The sequence below is a fragment of the Suricata suricatta genome, chromosome 9 (genome assembly GCF_006229205.1).
Source record: "Suricata suricatta isolate VVHF042 chromosome 9, meerkat_22Aug2017_6uvM2_HiC, whole genome shotgun sequence".
Lineage (NCBI taxonomy): Eukaryota > Metazoa > Chordata > Mammalia > Carnivora > Herpestidae > Suricata > Suricata suricatta.
This window is the reverse complement of record NC_043708.1, coordinates 36,220,060-36,243,036: the sequence shown is the minus strand read 5'-3', so window position 1 is coordinate 36,243,036 and position 22,977 is coordinate 36,220,060. Positions and strand designations below refer to the sequence as shown.

Sequence of the window (22,977 nt, the reverse complement as noted above, 5' to 3'; positions counted from 1 at the left end):
TAGTCCTACCTTTATGTGGCTTCTAAGAACAGAATGTCCAAACTGTAGCATTAAATTCTACATATGGTCCAAAAATTTACTTCTAAACCATTTCAATCCCAGGTAGTTCTCTTCTACAGCCAATGAACACAAAGGGATTGGGAGGTTGCAATGCACTCCTTTATTCCGGGACCTCCCCATGACTATGGGTGAGGACCACACACACAAGTATTTCGAGTGCCTTTAACCTCTGGTTCTTCCTAATGGTCCCCCTCTGCCCTCCTACTGAAACAGCATCAGTCACTTGTCAAGGGGCATATGGACATGGCTAGGAACAAAGAAAGCAGCATAGCTTTGAGTTTCAAATTAGACTTTTTTTTTTTTAAGTCCGTAGCCAAAACAATAATCTTGAAAGCATAGATTTCCTTTGCAAGTGCCAGGCCCTTGAGACAGCAAATGGCTTTTTTGTTATTGTTGTTCTTGTTGTGTTTTATTTTTACTGTTAAAATCTTAGCTCTTTTCCCAGAAAATATTGGGGGCGGGGAAAAGGCAATGAAACAGGTGGGCAGAATAGCAAGCAACATAGATGAAAAAAGAAACTTGAAATAGGGTAAGGGGAAACCCAAGAGCAACAGAGAAGTATATCCTGCTTCCTATCCGGAACTCTCTGGTACACGACAAAGAGTAACAAGTATAACCATAGGATAGGTACGGTATAAAAGATACCTTCTGAGGGGTGCCTGGGTGGCTCAGTTGGTTAAGTGTCTGACTCTTAGTTTTGGCTCAGGTCATCATGTCGTCATGGTTTATGAGTTTGAACCCAGCATCAGGCTCAGCACTGCTGATGTAGAGCATGCTTGGTATTATCTCCCTCTCTCTCTCTTTCTTCCTCTCAGTCATTCACTCTCTCTGCCCTTCCTCTGCTCTCTCTCTCAAAATAAATTAATAAACTTTAAAAAATATTTTTTAGAAAAGAAAGATACCTTTTGAATGATGGAAAAGAGTGAGGTGGTAGGTCACAAAGTAAGTGAGCTCTCTATAGAAAAATGAAGTCAGCCACATATTCATATATCTAAGTTCTACTGTATAAAAGTTTAAACCCACCATTAAAATACTTACATCTGGAGAGCTTATAGATTTGCTTTGCTCTGAACACACAACCTTTTGAATATGGAGTATCAAAACCTATTCACTTGTTCAAAAAGAATTTACTGAGCACCTACTATGCTCTCATTATACCAGATATATAGAGGTGAACCCAACAGACAAGCTCCCCGCCTTTGTGGCTCCCACTTGAGCTGGGAAGACAAGCAGCAAATATGTAAAGAAAGAATTAAAGAACATAATTATAGCCCATAATAGAAGGATAATAAGATACAGAAGACAGGGATACTTTAGACACACTATGGAGGAAAGTTCTCATGGCAAGAAATCAGGGAAAAAAAAGGGGGGGGGGACATAAATTATCAACCTCTGATTGCATTTCCCACCACAGAGATAAAAAGAATAAGTTTTTCTTGAAGAGACTCTTCCCTCATGGCATCATCACTGTAGCCCCTTCCTGCCTCTGCCTGCCAAGTAGCTCCCCAGGCTCCAAATGTTTTTTCCACTCTACTCTGAAATCTCAGCCTCTCTTTCTTCTTCACTGTGACAGTGAGCTAGTATGCAGCTAAGTCCATGCTGGTGTGCTGACAGAGACGTACATCTTTCAGAAAACATAGTGGCAGTTTCACAGGGGACTTCTGGAGGGAAGGACATACAAAACAGGGACCATCAGACAAAATGATGAGGGAGATATCTAGAAGTTGTCTCATTCCCGTAAATCATTCCTTGGAAGGAGATACTACTCAGCCTATCAAGAAAACTGCCCTTGACCTTTCAAAAACTTGTTTCCAACATCACACTTCCCAATATTTAAAGAGAGGGAGTATAATGATCCAGTGAAAGAAATAGAATAGCCAGAGCAACAGGAGAAAAACCAGGGGGAGACAAACATTAAGAAGCCAGAGATGTTTCCACATGGATGAAAAAGTGTCTATGAAATATAGCAAATGTATTTCAAGTGGTGGCTGGGGAAAGAAGTCCACTTGTTAGGTAGTAAATTAAGATAATAAAGTAAAGATGCACACTTTTGGAATCTTGCATTTAAAAATGGTAATTAGATATAGGCAAAGAGAATGCAAACTCAAGTGTTCTTCTGTTCACATATGTGGGGGTTTTTCTGGATTGAAGGGACATGAGCATGTTATCTGCTAATGAGAAAGAGCCAGTAGAGAGCTAGAGAGATGGAAAACAGAAGAAACAAGAGCAAATAATTGAAGGAAATAAATATTAAAGGACAAAACAGATAACATGACCACACCCTGGGCCATCCACACAACCCTAGACTCAGACACATTAACTGTCCACTCAACATGACAAAGGACCCTTCTCAACGTAACAGTTGCTTGCACCAAAAGCCTTAAATTAAATCCTGACCCTGGCTTTCTCGCATACCCTCGTATTTTGTGGGTCCTAACATTTGTCCAGAATCTAAACTATTCTAACTACCACTGCCATCATCTCTCACCTTGACTATTACCCTATCTGCCCTCTTCCATCCTTGATCCCTTACAGTCTGTTTTCCACACAGCTGCCAGATTGATCTTTACACAACGTAAGACAAAACATGCAGCTCTTTGACCCAAAACCCTCAAAAGCCTTCCCGTCTAACTTGGGAAAAACTCAGTAATTTGATCTATAAGGTCCTGTGTGGTTTGGCGGCACCCTCATTCCCAATCCACTTCCCTCTTCCTGACAGTCTTTGTAAGAGGGTCAAGAAGGTACAGAAATACATGTCTGCTACAGCCACCTTTTCCTTTTCAGAGAAATAGAAGAAAGGCCATCTGCTGAAATAGGGAAGGGCAGTCAGAGATTTAGGAGAAATGAAAAGGAAACAGGAGAACTGTGCAAGAATAGCTACTCAGCAAAATGTGAGAGGGAGATGGCCTAAAATAAGCAAAGATGTGTAAGATTATGAACCATGCATTGTAGTAGCACCTGTTCACATAGCTGTGGTTCACTCCAGCCTGTGCTCAGCAATCCTGAAACAGGAGCAAAAGAGGCAGGTGGATCCAGACTGGGATTCTTTCAGGACACAGTGCAGCAATAGGACAAGGGATGATGGAATCTAGAATTTTGGTGTTTGTCTGGGATTGGTGGGACCGGGGAGGAGGGATGAAGCAGAGAAGTGCTCTCTAGTTAGTTCCCTGCTAAGAGAAGGGAGTTGGAAAACACACCTACTCTGGGGTTCCTTTGAGGCCTTTTCTAAGAAAACTGAAAAGGCAAAGTCATGGGAGGTCCAAGTCTCATTAGAAAATTCAACACCCATCTCTTTTGCTAAGTCTTATCTAGAGGTATGAGTTTAAGTGTCCTTCTCTTATATTCATTTTAAATCAGTAAGGCTCCCAAATTTGACTTCCATAGATTAAGACTTTTGGGGGCTGTTAAACATAAATTCAACTTTAAAGAAGACAGTATCTAAAGGGGTAGCTCAGAACTGGCTTCAGAGAGAATTTTTTAAAGCCTCCAGTATTTCCTGACAGTCAACTAGAACATAACTCTCATCCCATAAAAATCTTCCTATCTACAGACACAACACGCAAAACTGCAAGCATATACCTGGCACCTCTACTCCTAGGGAGGCCTGACGCAGTCATCATAATTTATATAACTTTTAAGTAAAGAGGTAAGAAGCAGTCACTTAGGAACTGGCGTAGAAATTGCTCCAAAGAAAATCTCGTCTCTGAGCATACCAAAGTAATTCTTAAATCCATACATAAAGCCTTCTGGGCATAACATTTATTTTAGCAAATTCTAAATATATCCATATGTGGACTGGTAGTCTTTCAACCTTTGAAAAATTCTGTATTTTGTTTCCAGCAAAATAAAAACTATACATCAGTTGATCCTTGATACCACATACATACGGCTCATGTAAGTCCCTGGTGCTTTTTCTCTAGCAGAGCACAATTCCACCTACCAGGTAACCACTTATCTTGGACAATATACACACTCATAGAAATCAACACAAATTTGTTACAAGGTTACCTCATAATTTCACAAATAAAATTCTTCCCTGACTAAAATCCCTGTTCTTAGAAAGTGGGATTTCATAAAAATGTCTTTCCAAGTCAATTTTCTTTTCTATCTTGTGACATGAAAAGAAAACTCCAAGATTATGTAACATATCTGATAGTCTAATTTATATATATATTATTGGACTTGAACGGTGATTCAGAAAAAAAAGAGCATTGGCAGTGAAAAATACTTTGTAAGCTTAATCTGCCTGCACTAAGTTAAATTTCTCTTCATATTTTCCTTCATATTAGAAAAAAGAAAAAAAGAAGGTCTAGATCCCATAAAGGTAAATTCCTCCATGTGATTGTCTCCTCTCAACCATCCAATGAAAACTACTCGGAAGAAGGTCACCAATGACCTCATAATGCTAACCAGACCACCTGACTCACCATCCCATTTATCTTGCTGTTCTCCCTTCTTGAAGTTGCAAGAAACTTCTTCTGGAGTCATGCTTCTTTTTGTCCTTCTGGGCTCTCTTCTTTATCCTTCTGTGGCCTCCTTCCTCAAGTGTCACCCTTCCCGGCTTCATTCTGAATCTTCCCTGAGCTCCCTCGACATTGGTTACTTTCTCTACACTGTGACTCACAAAGAGATCTCACCAGCTTCACATCCCTGGAACCCCCAAATCACACTTGTAACTGCCTAGCCTAAAGGACATTACCAACTAAATGACCTGCAGGCACCTCACACTCAACATATTCAAAATAGAACCGTTCTCTTCCCCCCAGGAATAGTTGCTTCTTTTTTCCTCAGAAAAGAACGTGGTCACTCATGCCAGCTGAATTAACCAGAAATCTTCCAGTCCTTTTGGATTCTTCTATCATATTTGACACATTTATCCACTCACCAATAACAACTTAAAAAAGGTTTCAGGAATTTTATACACAATCTATCTTTTGAGTATTCAAAAAAAAAAACCTCTGCAATGTAGTGATCTCCATTTTACAGATGATGGTCTAGATAAATGATGTAAATTGTTAATAACTGAACATAGGTTTGTCTGATTCTAAAGTCCATGGTCTTTTCAAAAACTATGCTGTCTCCCCATACTGTGGGAAAGTACAAATATGCCACACCTAGCCTGCAACCCACTTTAAGTTTTATTGGAACATAGACATGTCCATTTATTTATGTCTTTGTTTCTTTTAACATTACAACAGCAGAGGAGCATCTGGGGGGCTCAGTCAGTTAAGCATCCAACTCTTGGTTTCAGTTCAGGTCATGATCTCACATTTTGTGGGTTCAAGCCCTGCATCAGGCTATGTGCTGACAGTACAGAGACTGCTTGGGATTCTCTCTTTCCATCTCTCTCTCTCTCTCTCTCTCTCTCTCTCTCTCTCTCTCTCTCTGACCCTCCCTTGCACGTGCTCTCTCTCTCCCTCTCATCCACTCTGGCTCTCTCAAAATAAATAAAAACTACAACCCCAGACATGAGTGGTTACAACAGAGACTTGACCATGAAGCCTAAGACAGTTATTATCTGTCCTTTTACAGAAAAAACAATTTGCCAGTTCTGAAAGTACCATCCTTCATATCCCTACCACCTTAGTTCATGACTTCTCGAATGATTGCAACAGACTCCTAACTGGTTTCTCTACCTGCAGCCTTTATCTGCTCCAAATCATCTTCCACACAGTAGAATGAAATTCGTATTTGTCCCACAACCTTTAGAATAAAAGATAAACTCCTTACTAGGCTATGCAAGTGAAATACATGGAGTTCTACAAAAGGACCAAGTCATTTCCTTCTTGTTTTTTTCACATATGTTCTCTTTATTTCAAAGAGTACCTAAATCCAGTATGTTTTTGTATTCTAAGCTCATGAGTCACCTCCTCCTATAAATCTTCCTACATTCCTTAGGAGAAGCTAGGTAGACTTCTTTCATTCGTTCAACATGTTTAATGAGCATATCCATCAACTAGGCACAATACTTTGTGCTAAATATGTAATGAAAAATAGGGCAAACACAGCCCCTATTCTTACCTGCCCTGTAGTTCAGTCCAACTTATTTATTCACCTGTTCAAAGTCAGCTTTTATCTCACAGTATAAAGACAAATAAGATGGAGGTGAAGATGGAAAAGTAATAAAGATAGGGGAAGAGTTGCATGTGTAAATGGAGATAGAGATGGGGATGGGGATGGAGGTGAGGATGGGGATAGAGAAGGAAAGGGGATGGAGATGCAGGTGACAGACATGAGGATGGGTATGAGGTGGGGATGGGGATGGGGACAGAGATGGGAATGAGGATGGAGATAAAGATGGGGGTGGAGAAGGGGATAGAGATGGGGATAGGAATGGGAATGGGATGAAAGGGGGATGGAGATGCAGGTGGACATGGACATGGACATGGGGATGGTTATGAGAATGGGGCTGGGGCTGGGGCTGGTGATGGAGATGAAGACAAAGATAGGGATAGAGATGAAGATGGAGATGGAAATGGAAGGGGATGGAGATGCAGGTGGATATGGACACGGACATGGGAATGAGTATGGGGGCAGTATGGGGATGGAAGGAATGGGAGAGAGAGATGATTCAGCGATTCTCTTGTTTGACACGCACCATACCACTAACTTACTGAGAGCCACAAAGTATCCAGTTTGTCTGCTTAATAACTATTTGGGACAATGACAAATGAATTAAATAATTTTGAGTGATACAGAGACACAAAGTAGTTCCAGAGATCAAGCTCTTGCAAAAAGACCAGACTAATTACTAAGCCACTGAGAAAATTTCCTGTTTTCTGGGAAAACTCAATCTTTATAGAATCTGAGAGGCTTTGTGAAAATGTGACTAGGCATAAAAAGAAACATGAGTATAAAAGAACATTCCTGCAAAAGATACAAGTTCTATCTTGAATAAGAAGTGGAATAAAGTACACATCACATAGTCTTTTTCTAACTATTGGGCTATACATCTGAAACTACTAAACCATAAAATAAAGTACTTATAACCCTGAACTTTGTGTTCCACAAAATGTTTTTCCTCATAGGATATTCGGCTTATTAAAGAAAAGAGATTTTAAAAAAAAGAAAGAAAGAAAATCTTTTTTACAAGCAGAAGTAAAGGAGACACAAAGAACTGACCCAGTTTCCAAAATAAACATTAAGCTTAAAAGTCTCTCCATCTGGCTGAATCTAAAACCAGAAATGAAAATCAGCATGTTCACACTCCACTTCCTACCTACACCACACCAGCAAGGACAAGAAAAAATTCAACATGTAATTTAATATTGTATCTCAGTCATCTAAAGTCTCATGTTAAGATTTGTAGAATAATTTTTTTAATATTGGAAAAGGGAAAGAGTTCACTTTTTATTTTTTTCAACCAGCATTTCTTTAAATTTTATTTTATATATTATTTCTTCCAAATTTTTATTTAACTTCCAGTTCACTTTGACACCTGCCTGGATACCCATGTGGGCCAAATATGCTTCAGAGTTCCCACTGGTCTGATATACAGACTTCTCCCTGGCCCTACTCTTACGTCCTGAAGCAAAAGTTTTTCAGTCCATCTAGCTGCCTAATTTCTATTCAAAAATCACTTTTCTTTCCAAAAAGATATTTTCTTTTCTCTACAATATTTCCTGACAGTGTTCCCTCTTTACTGAATATATTCCATAAAAGACACACCTTATTCCCAATAAAACAAGATATGTAATATACCTGAAAAGCCCTAAAACCTGTAAGTGGCACCTCTTCCATTTATTAACCTCATTACCAATAACCAACCCAGTTCTAGGAACAGTGGCCTAACTGCACTGACAGAATCTGAGATGTGTGTTAGCACAGACAGAAACATTAAAAGCCGTTTATTTCAACTCCTGCATTACACAACTGAAAAACTAAAACCGGAGAGATTCAGAGTCTCCAAGGTCACACAGGCCCTTGCCCTCAACTTATTCCATGTTCTCCCAATCTCTGGGTCTCAACATTTTCTATTTATTGCTTTCCCTATGGAGAGAGATAAAAGCAGTGTCTATAATCTCAGCTTGGCTTTTATCTGAACTCCACAGAGAATGCCAAATTAGATCATCACTAGAGAACGTGGTGCATGACATCAGTCTCCTCCGCGTGGGGTTGAGTGACCAGTGGTAACCAAGTGCTCCCTGGTGGCTTAACCACCCACACGGAGATTTGAATTTCTCTTCATACACATCCCACTAGCAGACAGCTCTGCTGTACTTCTAAATGTGCTAACCAATTGTCTGCTGCACTGTAAACCATGAGAGTCAATTACACAGAGTTCCTAGACTGTTTAGGGTATCCTCTATTACATCCTATTTGAAAATTGCAGATTATCATTTTTATAACTACCTGCCTACTAATTAATCTCAGCTGTTTTCATATTTATAGTTTTTAGTCTTTCTTTGTTTTACTTTTAAAGACTTAATTTGCATGGCACCCCTCCAGGACAGGTCCCGATTGCCATATACCACATGAGTCAGGCCACCTCAGTCTAGCAGCTAAGTAGGCAACGATGGAAAAAAATAAAACAAAACAAAATCGCTTAGACAAAATAAGTACCCAAAGCTTAATCTTATTTTATTTTCATTTTTATTATTTTATTTACTTTTTTGAGAGAGAGAGAAAGCGTGCAGAGAAGGGGCAGAAGGAGAGAGAAAGAGAGAGAATCTGAAGCAGGCTCCACTCCCAGCATGGAGCCCAATGGGGCTTCATTCCATGACCTTGAGATCATGGCCTGAACCAAAATCAAGAGTCAGACACCTATCCAACTGAGTCACCCAGGCACACCCCACCCATAGTCAAACCTTAGAGTCCTTTGAAACATGCTAAGGGTTTACTAATGTATTTAACAGTGTATTAAAACAAAATAAAGCAAGCAAATGAGCAAAATAGAGAGAGAGAGAGAGAAAAAGAGAAAGAAAAAAATATGGTTGGACATAAATTATTTATGGCATAAAGTTATAACTTATATTTTCATTTTATATGTTTCTTTTTTAAAAAAATTATAGTGAAAGATGCAAGTGTATAGATTTTTATAATGGTTGGATTAAAGCAAAATATAATTTATATGATCATTTAGTAATGAAGAAGAAAATAAGTAAGCAATTGCTTCCCTGATAAATCTTTAGAAGCAGATTCATAAAAAAATACACTAAGACAAAAGGATAATCACATCAGAAAAACTCTCTTCTCATATTGCTTTGTTTTATACTCAGAACAAATCTTCAGTGCACTAAGGTACTTTCTGAATAGAAGCAAAATTAGTTGCTAATCTTTGGAAAAAAGAAAATTATTAGGGGATCAATAAGATTATACAAATGAAATGGATTAGAGAACATTTCACCAAGGTATCATGAAATATTTACTCTGCAAATAAGCAGAGATTACCCACATCTTGATCTTTAAAAAAAAGTATGCAGGCACCTGGGTGGCTCAGTGAGTTGAACATCTGACCCTTGATTTTGGCTTAGGTCATGATCTCGGTGCTTGTGAGTTCGAGCCTTACGTCAAGCTCTGCACTGACAATGCAGGACTTGCTTGCCATTCGCTATCTCCTGTCTACCCGCTGTCTCTGTCCCTCCCCTGCTCACTCTCTCTCTCTCTCTCTCTCTCTCTCTCTCTCTCAAAAATAAAAAAATAAAACATTTTTTAAACTATGCTATTTTCCACAACTGCAGCAGAACTAAACACAAAAATACCTTTTCACAAACGTCCCCTGGTAGCGAATGTCATTAATGTCAGCAGAGTCATCAGGTTCATTCACTAACGGACAAATGCAGAGGAATGAGAGAGAGTTATCTATCCTGAGGTAGAATAATGGCTGCTACCAGAGCCATGGAGTTCTACTCGAGGCATAGAGCATGCCAAAGCTGAGAAGAGACAAAATTGAGATGAAGAATGCATGGTGGTAGACCATGCTGAGAAGATCCAAAAAACTTTTCCAGTTCTGCAAACTGAGCAAGGGGATTCTCCACCTTGGGCAAATGATGGAACAAAAGATTTAAGTCCAATAAATCTCCAGAGAGCAGGAAAAAGAAATACCCTGGGATCCTGCTGCTACAGAAGGGATCAAGAGGGAACACGGGGTGACCGGGATTGAACACAGGGTAACTAGTGAAAGTCATAAATTTTGTCTAAAGGTTTGTCTGATAGAAACAAGGGAACCTTGAGACTGTGTTCCAGGACAGAGTCCACATAAAATTCAGGTCAGGGGGGAAAGGACCTAGAGGTCAGAGAGGAAAGCCCATTAACGAAAGAAGAGGGCTCAGAAAGAACCTAGAAACTGGAATTGTTGCCAGTAAAATTTCTCAATTTTGCTAGAAGGCATGAAAATTCCAGATGAGTTTCTCCAGAAAAAGAGGCTATGATTTACAAATAGTGATTATTTTTTCTGTAGAATATAGGCATTTTCCTTGACAGCGTATAGTCAGTTGGTATTTCCATCAACTCTTTGATAAAACACTTTTCTCAGTTACTGTGTTTTAAGGTTATAAGTGGTACTTCTCAAACAGCCATCATGGAATAGACTGACTAGAATCTTAATACAACTAAAAGCATGAACCTTTCTGTTTTCTATCTCCCTCTTCCCTCACTCTTCTTCCGCATCTCTCTCTCTCTCTCTCTCACTCACTCACTCACACACACACACACACACAGAGAGAGAGAGAGAGAGAGAGAGAGAGAGAGAGAGAGAGAGAGAGAGAGGTGCTGTATCTCACTGTATCGCTGTATCTATGGCTGATAATACATTTTGGGAACAGTAGTAGTTTGTTTTGTTTTCCTTGGCGTTATTGTAGGGGGAAAAAGTAAGATTACAAATAGCTTCAATAGGCACATGTGGTTGAGATTTTGAGCTTGTGTGTCTAATAAATTTTGGAATTGTGAGAAGTTACTGTTACACTTCATGGGTCTTGAGGGTGTTCTATCAGCTTCTTGGGTTGTTTTAAAGTAAACATACCATCAAATTACCTACAACCCAAGGACTAAGAAGGAAATTAAAAGGCATCTCCCCGGAACAATCTTGGCATTAGAAACTGGACTTGAGGCATAAAAAAACAAAAACAAAAACCACCTAAAGTCAACAGGCAAAAAATAATATCAGAAGCTAGTTTATCAACAGAAAACTGCTCAAGTGTTAAAAGGAAATAGCAGAAACTCAGCAAAGAAAAGGACTAAGTTTGAGACTAGGTCTTCATCTTGATATCAAGACAAGAACTAAACAAAGAGAAAATAAGGAGAAAGACATTTAGATATAGTAGAGAAAGGATGGGACCAAGTAAACCAAATAAAATTTTGATGTTATGCTGACTGGAAAAAGCCAATTTCCAAAGGTCACAGTTTTCATGATTCCATTTACATAACATTCTCAAAATCACATTATAAAGGTAAAGAGCAGGTCAGTAGTTGGTAGGGGTTAGGGATGCTGTAGGGGAAAGGGGTGAGTAGGACTATAAAGGGGTAACAAGAGAAAGGTTTTTCTGGTGATGGAACAATTCTGTATATTCATTTCGGTGGTAGTTACAGGAATCTACACATGATAACAACAACAACACAGAACTACACTCATATGTTGCTGTACCAGCGCCAATGTTGATCTTGTGCTGGATTCTGCAGGATGTCATTACCAGAGGAAACTAGGAAAAATGCACAAAGGCCTTCTCTGTACTATCTTTGCAACTTCCAGTCAATCAATAATTGCTTCAAAATAACTTTTTTAACCTAACTATGGTCAAATGTAAGGCAAAACGCATTATGTAATACTAAAAGTAGTATGGTAATAAATATCACATCTGACAAAACGTTGTCTTCTGAATTTATAAAGCACTGACACATCTTACCAGGTTGGGTTTACAGACAACAGTTTCAGCATCAGGATCTTTTGTATGAAGGAACACACTTCCTCCCACAAGCCTCCGAAGCAGACGGCACTTGCCATTCTCAGTCTACTTCTTTATCCCCAAACAGCGAACATAACTTGTGCCTTCTTGTTTCTGTGCCTGCATAGAGGAGTGCAGAGGCGGAAGCTAATCTGCCAACATTGGTGCTCCAAGAGCTATCAAATATCCTCAACTCTGAAAACGTGAAAACTGCCTTACTTTGACCCAAAACATGGACTTTTCATAGGCCTCTTAACATCTTTCCCATCATTGTCAAAATATAGGGGTAACTGAGTGGCTCAGTCAGTTAAGCAGCCAATTCTTGATCTCCCAGGTCATGAGCTCAAGCCCCACATTGGGCAGTGCAGGGCCAGCTTGTGATTCTCTCTGCCTCTCTCTCTGCCCCTGCCCCACTCATGCTTTTTCTCTTTCTCTTTCTCTCTCTCTCAAAATAAATAAACTTTAAAAAAATGTAAACTTCCACAATGTGGAATCTCAGAAAGGATGTCTTATATCACAAACCAATGACCATGACCTAAAGGCTTAACAGGTACTACTGACACTAATCATACCTCCAGTACAATGATCTTAAGGTTACTCTGAGGGTCAGAATTAGGTTTGGATAAATCATCTAAGTCAACTTGAAGGAGTAGATGATGATTCTATTAAAATAGCTTCTTTGATATATATTTTCTTATTGTTCGGATCTTCTGACACAATCCAGTCTCAGTCTGAGTGTAGAACACATGGTCTTTCAAGTCCTTTAGAGAACATTCTAGTCCCAGGAACACCATCCAGGCATTTAGTACTCAGATACCTGCTACCTTCCATATATTTTTGTCACTGCCAAATGAGCCTTGTATGTACTAATCCTTTCATTTTCTCAAAGGAGCATATATTAAACCTAGAGTGTTTATTAACCTAGAGTGTTTGCAACAGAGACTAGATTTGTAAAAAAAAATTTTAATTATTATTCTTATAAAAACCTACAGAAAACTATCCTGAGATCAACGTTAGTCAAGAATTCAATTACTAACTAAAGTATTTTCTAAACTATGTATCACCCATCATCTCCTGGGTTTTTTGGAATTTAATACACTGCCAACAAAACCTGTGCGATGTGCCAGACGCTGCCTTTCTAGATGCTGGTCTCCCTTGGAAAGAGCTCTGTCAGTTACAAGCCTGTGAATAGAATTAAATCAGAGTTCCCATTCTGATTTTCATACCACTCTATCCACACTGTTCTTCATGTGCTCATACAGTCTGAAAAGTAAAATATATTATTTTGCATTTTTATTTTCCAAGGCTGGATAAAAATTAAACCAATGCAAATAATATGGATTAAATGCCTTTCTGAAGACAAAGTAGTTTCATTTTAATCCTGTTAGAGACCGGAGCCTGGAAAACAACCACCAACAATAATTTTTTTGTCATTAAAAAAGCAAAACAAGATACTTACAGCCAACCATCATCATGGCCACTGAAAACATCTTCTCCACGTCTGTGGTAGGAGCTATGTTTCCAAATCCTATGGTTGTAAGGCTTGTCATGGTAAAGTAGAGAGAGGACACGTACAGAGAATCCTTGCTGGGTCCTCCTTCCCATATCCCTGCACTGGTGTTATAGCGATACGGAGTCCCAATGCTCAAGGCCAGCTGGTAGAGCCAACTGTCTATTTGGATGGTGTTGGTCACTTCATCGATGACCTCGTAGTCCCCGATGCTGTACCATATGCAGGCCAGCCAGTGGGCAACTAGTCCAAACACACACACCAGGAGCACGAGGACTGCAGCTCCATACTCCAGGTAATGGTCCAATTTCCTAGCAACACGGCCCAGTCGCAAGAGACGCACCACTTTTAAAGAACTGAAGAGACTGCTGATTCCCTAGAGAAAAGAAAAGAAATGACAAGACACTTTCAGAAAAGAAAAGCCTGGGAACCAATTCAATCATTTAGCTTCATGAACTTGATCGCCCATTTATAGGCTAAGAACATACACATAATATAGCTCTCTGACTCTAAGTCAACAAAAAACTTTTTTAAAAAGCAGATTTTTTCCCCACCAAGAAATAAGACGTTTCTGAATTATTAAATAAGACAACGTTTCATTAGCTGAGGAAGATCCAATTTATCTTCGTAAGTGAAGTATAAATAGCACAGAGGGGGAAAAAAAAGGAGAAAATTGCTCAAATGCAATATATACAGTGCATAGAAATGGGATAATGAAATCAGACCTTTTATTACTTCTTCCTATTAAACTTTTCCTCTACTCAAAACATTTATTTTTACTTCTCATTTTATAATAACTATGAGTGGTCAAACTTCTGAAAAAGGAATCCCATCATACTGGCAAGCAAACAGGAAATACTTCCATGCACACAGGGACAATGAGCAAATGCCATCATTGCTTCCACCACCTCCTGTCACAGTCATGATAAGCACTAAATTTGTAAAGTCTGAAAAAGTTAAGAGTTGAATATAGAATGGGTATGTAATCTACAAAATCCGATCATCCTCTAGCAATAGTCATAGAAAAGAATACTGTAAGGGAACAGCAATAAGATAATTCATATTTTGCTGAGAAGCTTAAAATCCAAATACAGCATTATTCAAATGGAAATACAGCATATACTTTCTTCAATCAATGAAAGCCCCATAACTATTCTTTTTGGAAGCACATAATATGCCATGTGGGGAAAGACGATAAATTCGCTTCTGGTGAGGGTAGGGAATAGAGAGCTGTGATCTGGAAGCCTCTCATCTGACCATCACCTCCAAGCCTCATGAAGACCATGACTCCCTTTCTGCTAATTCTTTCTCCCAGAGGGGAGACAGGAGTCTAGCATAACCCACTCTGAGCTTCCTCCTGAGAAACACAGAGGAACTGGTTGGTATAGTGGAACAGATGTGACATTAGTAAGACTAATTTTGGCATCGCAAAGTTCTTGACAGTTATGGTGAAAGGGTTACTAATGCATTCGGTTATATCCTATTCCATATAGTAGTATAGGATTTAAATTTTTCAAAATAAATATTTTAAAGAGAGAGAACAAAGAGAAGTAGAAACAAGAGACCTTGTAGAAATGAAAGAGTAGCAGGAGCATTTTGATAGTTTTCTGTCTCAACCTCAATACCTTAGGCTCTATTTCAGTTTCTATTCTCAAATGCTGTGACATCAGTGCAGCCTTAAAATAAATTCTCATTTTGCTTGAACACTTGAGGGGGGTAAACAGACATCAAACTTTGTTTGATGTTTAAACATCATCACCAACTTTGTTTGGTGTTTAAAAAGAAGCAGAATTATGAAAATTCAGAAGATGAATCGGCATAATTCAGTGACGTGAGATATTGAAAGCAAGAAGATTCAAGAGGGCTTGTATGCTCTCAGAAATGGAGCTGTGTATTCACGAACAACAGAGACAAAAATAAGCATTTCTTAAGCACTTCCACAGGCCAAACTCTGAGTTAGGCCCTGGGGACATGAAAATAAAAATGCCTTGCTTCTGCTCCGAAGAAACCCATAGTCCAAATGCATGACAAACTCAACACAGGATTAATTTAAAAAATAAAACTGTTGCTATGGATGTACTTCTCTAGTTAGCTTAAAATTTTAAAGGAACTCTAATACTTCTGTTCAAATACTGCACAGTAAACGTATTTCTACCTGAATTTTTTTCTCTGAAAACAAAGAGAAGAAAAAACAGAGAGGAAATCATTATTCTCATTCAAACTCAAAAAGCCACAACTCTCAACCAGAATGTGAAAATCAGGGGCTACTAGAATTAGGTCCCAACAGCAGTAGAGCACACCCTCCTGATCTCTGATGTAGGCAGAGCCCTCCAGAAAGAGGTGGTCCGCCCCAAAGGGTACCTTCTCTGGACCCCACTTAAGCAAAAAGCACCACTTTCTAGGGCCATGTCTAATACTATGGAAACATTACACCGTATGCTGCAAGCATGCAAGCTCTGCCACAGGTTCTACGACACCACTGTCTCCTGCATTTTACCAACTCCCCAACCGCCATCTCTTTCAAAATCATTTTCTCGGGCTACCCCTCTCCATGCTTCTATGATGTGTTAGGGTTCTCATCATGGTGCTCCTCAGCCCGGTCCTGCCTGATCCACTGCATATGCATGATTCAACTGACTTCTGTTTAAGAATGATTCGCTGCCAGTCCTGTCTCCTGAGCTCCTGATACAGAGGCCAAATACTCACGATACATCTGCATTTAAATACATCTGCACATGTCGTGGATGTTCACAAGGGACCAAAGGGGACCAACTCCACCCGACTGAGTTCTCCATCTCCTACTCCTATGAATGACATTGTTACCTGTCCCGTCCCTCAGACCTGGGCCTGAGCTTCCTGCCATCCCCAGCGAGTTATCCAATGTTACCACTAGACATGAGCAAGTGCTCAAAATACATCTACTTAATAAACCTCTCAAAAAGTTCCCTTCTTTCCTATTCTCAAGGCCTTGTCTTGGTCATGACTGCATATTTTTTCTTCCTGTGGGACCACAAGAGTCTCTCTATAAGTCACCCTAGCTCTGTTCCTACTCCCTTTAATTCAGACCACACTATACAGGCTACCAGTCTGATATATATTTAAATCCTATCTATCTATTCATATCCCTCTCCAACCTTTACTGTTTTCTCCTACCTACAGGATTAAGTATTAGCTCCTAATATTCCTAGTTACTCAGATTCTAAGTGCCTGTCCCACAACAGCCAGCCACTGGGCAGCCTTCCTATCCTTACCCCCGACGATCCCTGCAAGAGTCATCTTTCTAATACACGTACCCTCGGGGCCTCATCATGGACATTACATCAACGGCAGTCTGCAGTGCAGGCCTGCAAGGGGCCCAGCCCTGCCTCTGTCATCTTCACTATGTCTTTACATCACAGCAGGGCTCCCATTACCCCAAAGTCCTGTTTACTCCCAAACATAACCCTGAAGTTTCACCTTTGAATTTGTCCAGAGTGTTCCCTTCTAGGAGTTGTAAACTCAGAAACTGTTATTCAGAATTCTTAATATGCAAATAAGCAAGCTTGCTTTGTTTGGAAAGCTGTTTTAACTTTCTCATTCACTACTGTTTTGTATTAAAGAGCATTTGATGTGATCATTATCATCAAAACTCAAAGTGGGAAATGACTTGCTTTTAAAATGTGATGAAAAGGTGCCTGGATGGCTTAGTCAGTTAGGTGGTTAAGCATCTTACTCTTGATTTTGGCTCAGGTCATGACCTCACAGTTCATGGGTTCGAGTCTCACTCAGGCTCTGTGCGACAGTGCCCTCTCCCTTCCTCTCTCCACTTGTGCACACATGCATGCATGTGCACATGTGCTCTCTCTCTCTTTTCTGTCTCTCAAATAAACAAACATTAATAAATAAAATAAAATTCAATTAAATACTTAAAACTTGAAACAATGCAAACATTCATCTCCAATGTATGTAATGGATAAATAAGGACTCACACATTCACTCAGTGGAACATTATCCAAAAATAAACATGAACAGACTATCCATATACAATAACAAGAACGAATCTAAAAAGCATCATGTTGAGCAAAAAGACCAAATACAAAACAGTATATACTGCATGCTTTCATGTATAAAAAGATTAAAAAACCGATGGAACTCTTCTGTGGAATTAGAAGTCAAGATCCTGGCCCCCTTTCTTGCTGGGGAAAGGTAGTGACTATGACGGGCATGAGGAGAATTGTCAGGTTCTGGCAACGTTCTGTTTCTTAATATGGCTAGTAATCACTACGTGTGCTCACTTCGTGAAAATTCTTTGAGTTCTACACTTAAAACTTAATTTTCTTTAAGTATGGTATATTTAAACATAAAAAATATTGTTCAGGAAAATCCAGCCAGCAGTCACTGCTGTGTTAACATGTTACCATAGTACATAATGCAGATTCATGATTTCTTCTGCATCATACAATTTTTTGAAGGGGGTCATATTCAATATTGTATTATATGAGAGACTTTTCTTATTTATGACTCACTCTCAGAACCTTTAGATTGGGCCACAAATTGTATGTAATTCCCTGTTTAAACCAGTCCTCAAAAAAATGCCCTCCTTCTGTACTAACACCATTTTGAGAACAATTTCTTGATCTTGTACTTTCCACTAGTTTTATCTCCTCATTCATCTTCTGCTTCATTTCACTCCACACTTTCCAGACCTCCTTGCCCTCCTTTGAAGTCCAATAGTTTTCTGCCTCTATCTCAACCTCTGAGCTCTTAGCACATGAATCCCTGGGGTTCCAACAGGTGGAAGAGAACATCAAACACATGAAATGCATAATAGAACACAGCAGGGATAATAGAGACCTTTCAGTCGTCAGCCTTCCACCTTTCCAGCTAATTTCCTTACTGGACAAGCCCCTCAAGCCACAGAAGCACAGCAATCTCCAGGAAATATCGTTGAGGTATTAACTCAATATTTTTATGGATTCCCACATTAAAGAGATGTGGGATATTACTGGCATAAAATATTTCAATGATAAAGCCACTTAAAACACAAATCATTAGACCATCACTAATGATAGGAGGCAAATGGCTACTTTCAGCTAATATTTTTTTCTGACCTTCTTCCCTTCATGCTTTTTAAAGAGAAAGAGGATAATCCAATAACTTTTTTATCCAAGGATACATGACAAACAAGTGGGAGTGACAGAGCAGGCATGCAGGTTTGGAAAATCCAGTGTATGGTGTCTCACCTACATCTTACATTCCCACACTCGGGATGTTATGGTAGATTGTTTGCAAGGAAAAAAATGTAGCTGTGGTTATTTTCTCCTATATCCACACCCTTTGGCTATGTGACTTTGCAACTCCTCCCTTCAAGAGATAAGGTCTAAGTCTCCAACCCTTGAGTCAAAGCTGGCCTTATGGTTTGCTTTGGCCAAGAGCATGTGATGTAAATGACTTTGTGCCCATTCTAAGCCTACACCTCAAGAGGCATAGCACCTCCGCTAAAGGTCTTGGAACCCAGCCTAGCTGCTATGTAAAGACCTCTGAGGCTTTTGAATGATGAGAGATCACAGAAACAGCCCTCTGAGTCATTCATTTGAGCCATCCCAGATCAGTCAGCCACCCAGCAAGTCAGCAGTCTACCACAAATGCATGGGTAAAATGACTGAGGTAAGTTAAACCTAGCCCAATTTAGCAGAACCACCCAATTGAGTCAAAAACTTGTGAGCTAAAGAAATGGTGATTGTTACTATGCACAAAGTTCTGGAGTAGTTTGTGATGCAGAGGAAAAAAGGTAACTAATAATGGGGTCTCTGGGTAGCTCCATTAGTTAAGGATCTGACTTGAGCTCAGGTCATGATCTCAAGGTTCTTGGGTTCGAGTCAGTGTCGGGCTCCACACTTACAGACTATTTGGGATTCTCTCTCCCTCTCTCTCTCCCTCTCCCCACCCCAACCCTCAAAATAAATAAACTTTAAAAAAAAAAAAAGGCAACTGATACAAATGTGGGGAAAATACATCTGTTATGTGCTTATGTGCATAGAATTTCATACTTGGTATCACTTAACACTAGGGACCATATAGATTCCCACTAGATACAAAGGTCTCATTTTAATAAGACTATCCAATATAGGTAAGATATGGGTATGTAAAATAAGATTTAACATACAAATGTTAGATATTATTTACCTTTTGTACTGGGAAATGTGTCCCTATTCTGCTTTGAATAGATCCATGCCAGTGAATATATCATGAGAACAAAAAACTCAAAGTTATTACTTCATATATTTCCTAAATTTTTCAAATCCCACCACACTTAAAATCACCATAGATAACTTTACTATACATGTGGATGAGTCTTCTAATACCTTGGCCTCACAGTTTCTTCACCAAATCCTCTGCAACAGTCTTTCCATTTCTCCCCAGACACCCACTCCCAGGGTCATAACCTGAAATTTGTCATATCCTAAAAGTTTTTCTAGCTCTGAAGTCTTAAACTCAACCATCCTGATATTTGACCATTTCTTCTTCTCTGTTGAGCAAAATGATCCAATTACACAAACTGCAGAGTTCAATTTTATTAAACTTCCAGTCCACCAACAGATCTACTTTTTCTCAATCATCAAGTCTCTCCATTCTCCACTCTCTTCTTTATGTGGCCCCATAACCTCAGTAACACTATATACCCTGAATTTCTTTTTAAACTTTTTAACATTTATTTATTTTTGAGAAACAGAGTGAGATAGAGCATGAGTGAGGGAGAGGCAGAGAAAGGAGGAGACACAGTATCCAGAGCAGGCTCTAGGCTCTGAGCAAGCATTCAGCACAGAGCCTGATGTGGGGCTCAAACCCACAAACTGTAAGATCATGACCTGAGCCAAAGTCAGACACTCAACCAACTGAGTCACCCAGGAACCCCTACCCTGAATTTCTTAGTATCTCTACCACTTCACTGTAACGTCTATCAAAATCCAAATCCTAGCTCAATTATCAGCTTTATTCATGCTTGTGTTAACTGTCAAGAAAGTCATAATCTTGAACATATAATAGGGCAGATTATCTCCACTATAAATTCATTATCATCAATCTCAAAACATCTCTCTTCTGCCTAGTAATTTTACTGCTTTTCTTATGAACTTATGTATCCACTGGATAACAAACTTTCTCTATTCTGCTCAAAATTCCAACCATCCCCCTCTTCAACTACATTCTTCCCTAGACACACTTAAATATCTCATGTATCTCTCATTAAAAAAGAAAGACAGAAGAAGGAAAGGAAAGAAAAAAAAGTAAAGAAAGAAAATTAGTTTGCAAGAACCCAAACCTCCTGCCCCAGCTCTCCCATTCCAGACAATATCCCTGGTCCTCTTCTAATACCTAAGCAAATGTCAACATTAGCCATTTGATTAAGCAAATCAGAAACTGAGAAGTATTCTTGTCACCTCTTCTTCTGAAATTTCCCACATTTAATGTATCTTAAAATCCTATTAATTTTGGCTCCTAAGTATCTCTCAGATTTATCCATTTCTCTCCATCTCTACTGTCACTACCTAAGGCCATGTTACTAGCATCTGTCTCCTGCATCGATAGATGTTTCCCAATAAGTTTCAAGTCCTTTTTTATCTGTCCCCATCCAATTTGCTCTTAACACTATATGAGTTATTTTTGGGTGGTTCAGTTGGTTAAGCATCAGACTTCGGCTCAGGTCATGATCTCACAGCTCATGAGTTCAAGCCCCGTGTCTGACAGGCTCAGAGCCTAGAGCCTGTTTCAGATTCTGTCTCCCTCTCTGTCTGTCCCCCACTAATGCTCGTGCTCTCTCTCTCTCTCTCTCTCTCTCTTTCAAAATAAACAAACATTCAAATTTTTTCATTAAAAAAAAGTTATACTACAAAATTACTCCCAGTTTAAAATCATATGATGGCTTCCCATTGTTCTAAAATCTGTTTTGGTTTACAGAGACTTGCATGGTGTAGCCCCTGCCTACCACTCTAACCTCATCCTTCAGCACTCTTCAGCTCACTCTTATCCAACTTCCAGTTTTTGGATATGCCACGCTCCCTCAAACACAGGGCCTATGCACTTGCTAGTCTTCCATGCCCTCTGTCCTTAGCTTATCTAGATCTTTTCATACTTCAGGTTTCAGCTCTGTCATTGCTTCTCCAGAAAAACTTTCCTCTCCAGTCTAAGTCAGGTCATTCCACTATATGGGTCAAAGGACCACGTACATTCCCTTCAGGACATTTGCCTTGTTTGTGACTGTATATGTTCTGGTCATCCTTTTATTTAGCACTCCCTTGCATATAGTAAGCACCAAATTCTTATTGAGAGAATGAATACATCATTTAAAGAATAAACTAACCAATACATAAGTCTCTCAAAATAATTTCTGACTTCTCCACCACTGATATTATAATTAATAGTTAATAGTTATTTCATCTTCATGGATAATACCATAGCAGGCGACTGGAGAGAAACCACAAAAAAAGTAATAAGCTCTATTTCATAAGCATTGGGATCTTATTCTAAATAGATTATATACATGAATGACTACATAGTTCCATTTTCTTTTGTAGAACACAATTTAAAAACTGAAAGAAAATTGCAAAGTACATTTGTTATCTGAACCTTTAACCCAGATAACAAATTCTATTGCCTCCTTTCTATTCAAAATTCACTTCTCCAATTCCTGCTACCAAGAGATCCACGGGGAAACAATCCTAATTACTCCATGCATTAGTTAACATGCTTCAGAGAAGGATCTCAATTTGGATACGTTGTACATATTACCTGTTTTAGCCAATTTACATTCTTATTAAAACACAGTGGCATAGATAGATAGATGAAGAGCAGACATCTATCTTCAGTAATATCCAATGTACTAATTTTTAAAGTGCTTCTTGTTGTAGAAAAGACTTTCTCTTTAATTGGATCCACAGTGAATATAAAGCATGATCAAAATACATACCCTACAAAGAGGTATATTGCCTGAAGCTTCAAGCTTTCTTTCAAGCATTATGATACATATACAAGCAAACTAAGTTGGAAGGTGCTTTAAATTCTGCAATAACTTGTTGCTGTCTTTACAATAACCCAAACACCTTAATGCAACTTATCTACCTCTATAGTCTTGCCTTGTGCATCTTGGTCTTCTGCTCTCTGTACTCCAGTCATAGAAAACTTAATTCTTTTCTTCAAAAATGCCAAATTTTCTGACCTAGGAGTCTCTAAAAATGATGCTTAAAACATTCTTCTGAACATACCAGTCACTCTTTGTGCCAGGTTAACTCCTACTCATCTCTCAGGTCTGGGCTTAAATGTCTATCACCTCTTCAGAGATTTCCCTTAACTATTCCCATCCTCAAATAGATTAAGGCCCTTGTTTTAGAGTATAAATACCTGGTCCAGGAAATGCTGAGAGACTGATGGAGGAGGCACTGAGAATTGAAACAAAGGAAGGCTGAAGTGGCCATGATGGACCATGTAGTAAAAGTTATAAAGATTCAGAGATGAGAGCCAAGAGATAAAGAAAAGGAGAAGAGAAGGTAATAA

The 22,977-nt window shown here is 39.1% G+C and overlaps 1 protein-coding gene across 1 annotated transcript in view; it reads right to left on the bottom strand.

The window, feature by feature from the left end:
- The window catches only part of KCNH5 (potassium voltage-gated channel subfamily H member 5), a 292,797-nt gene that overhangs the window by 190,377 nt on the left and 79,443 nt on the right, over positions 1-22,977 (bottom strand). Inside the window, exon 7 of the mRNA XM_029951558.1 lies at positions 13,399-13,825. Coding sequence (XP_029807418.1) covers positions 13,399-13,825 — 427 coding nt within the window. The remainder of the gene's footprint in view (positions 1-13,398; positions 13,826-22,977) is intronic.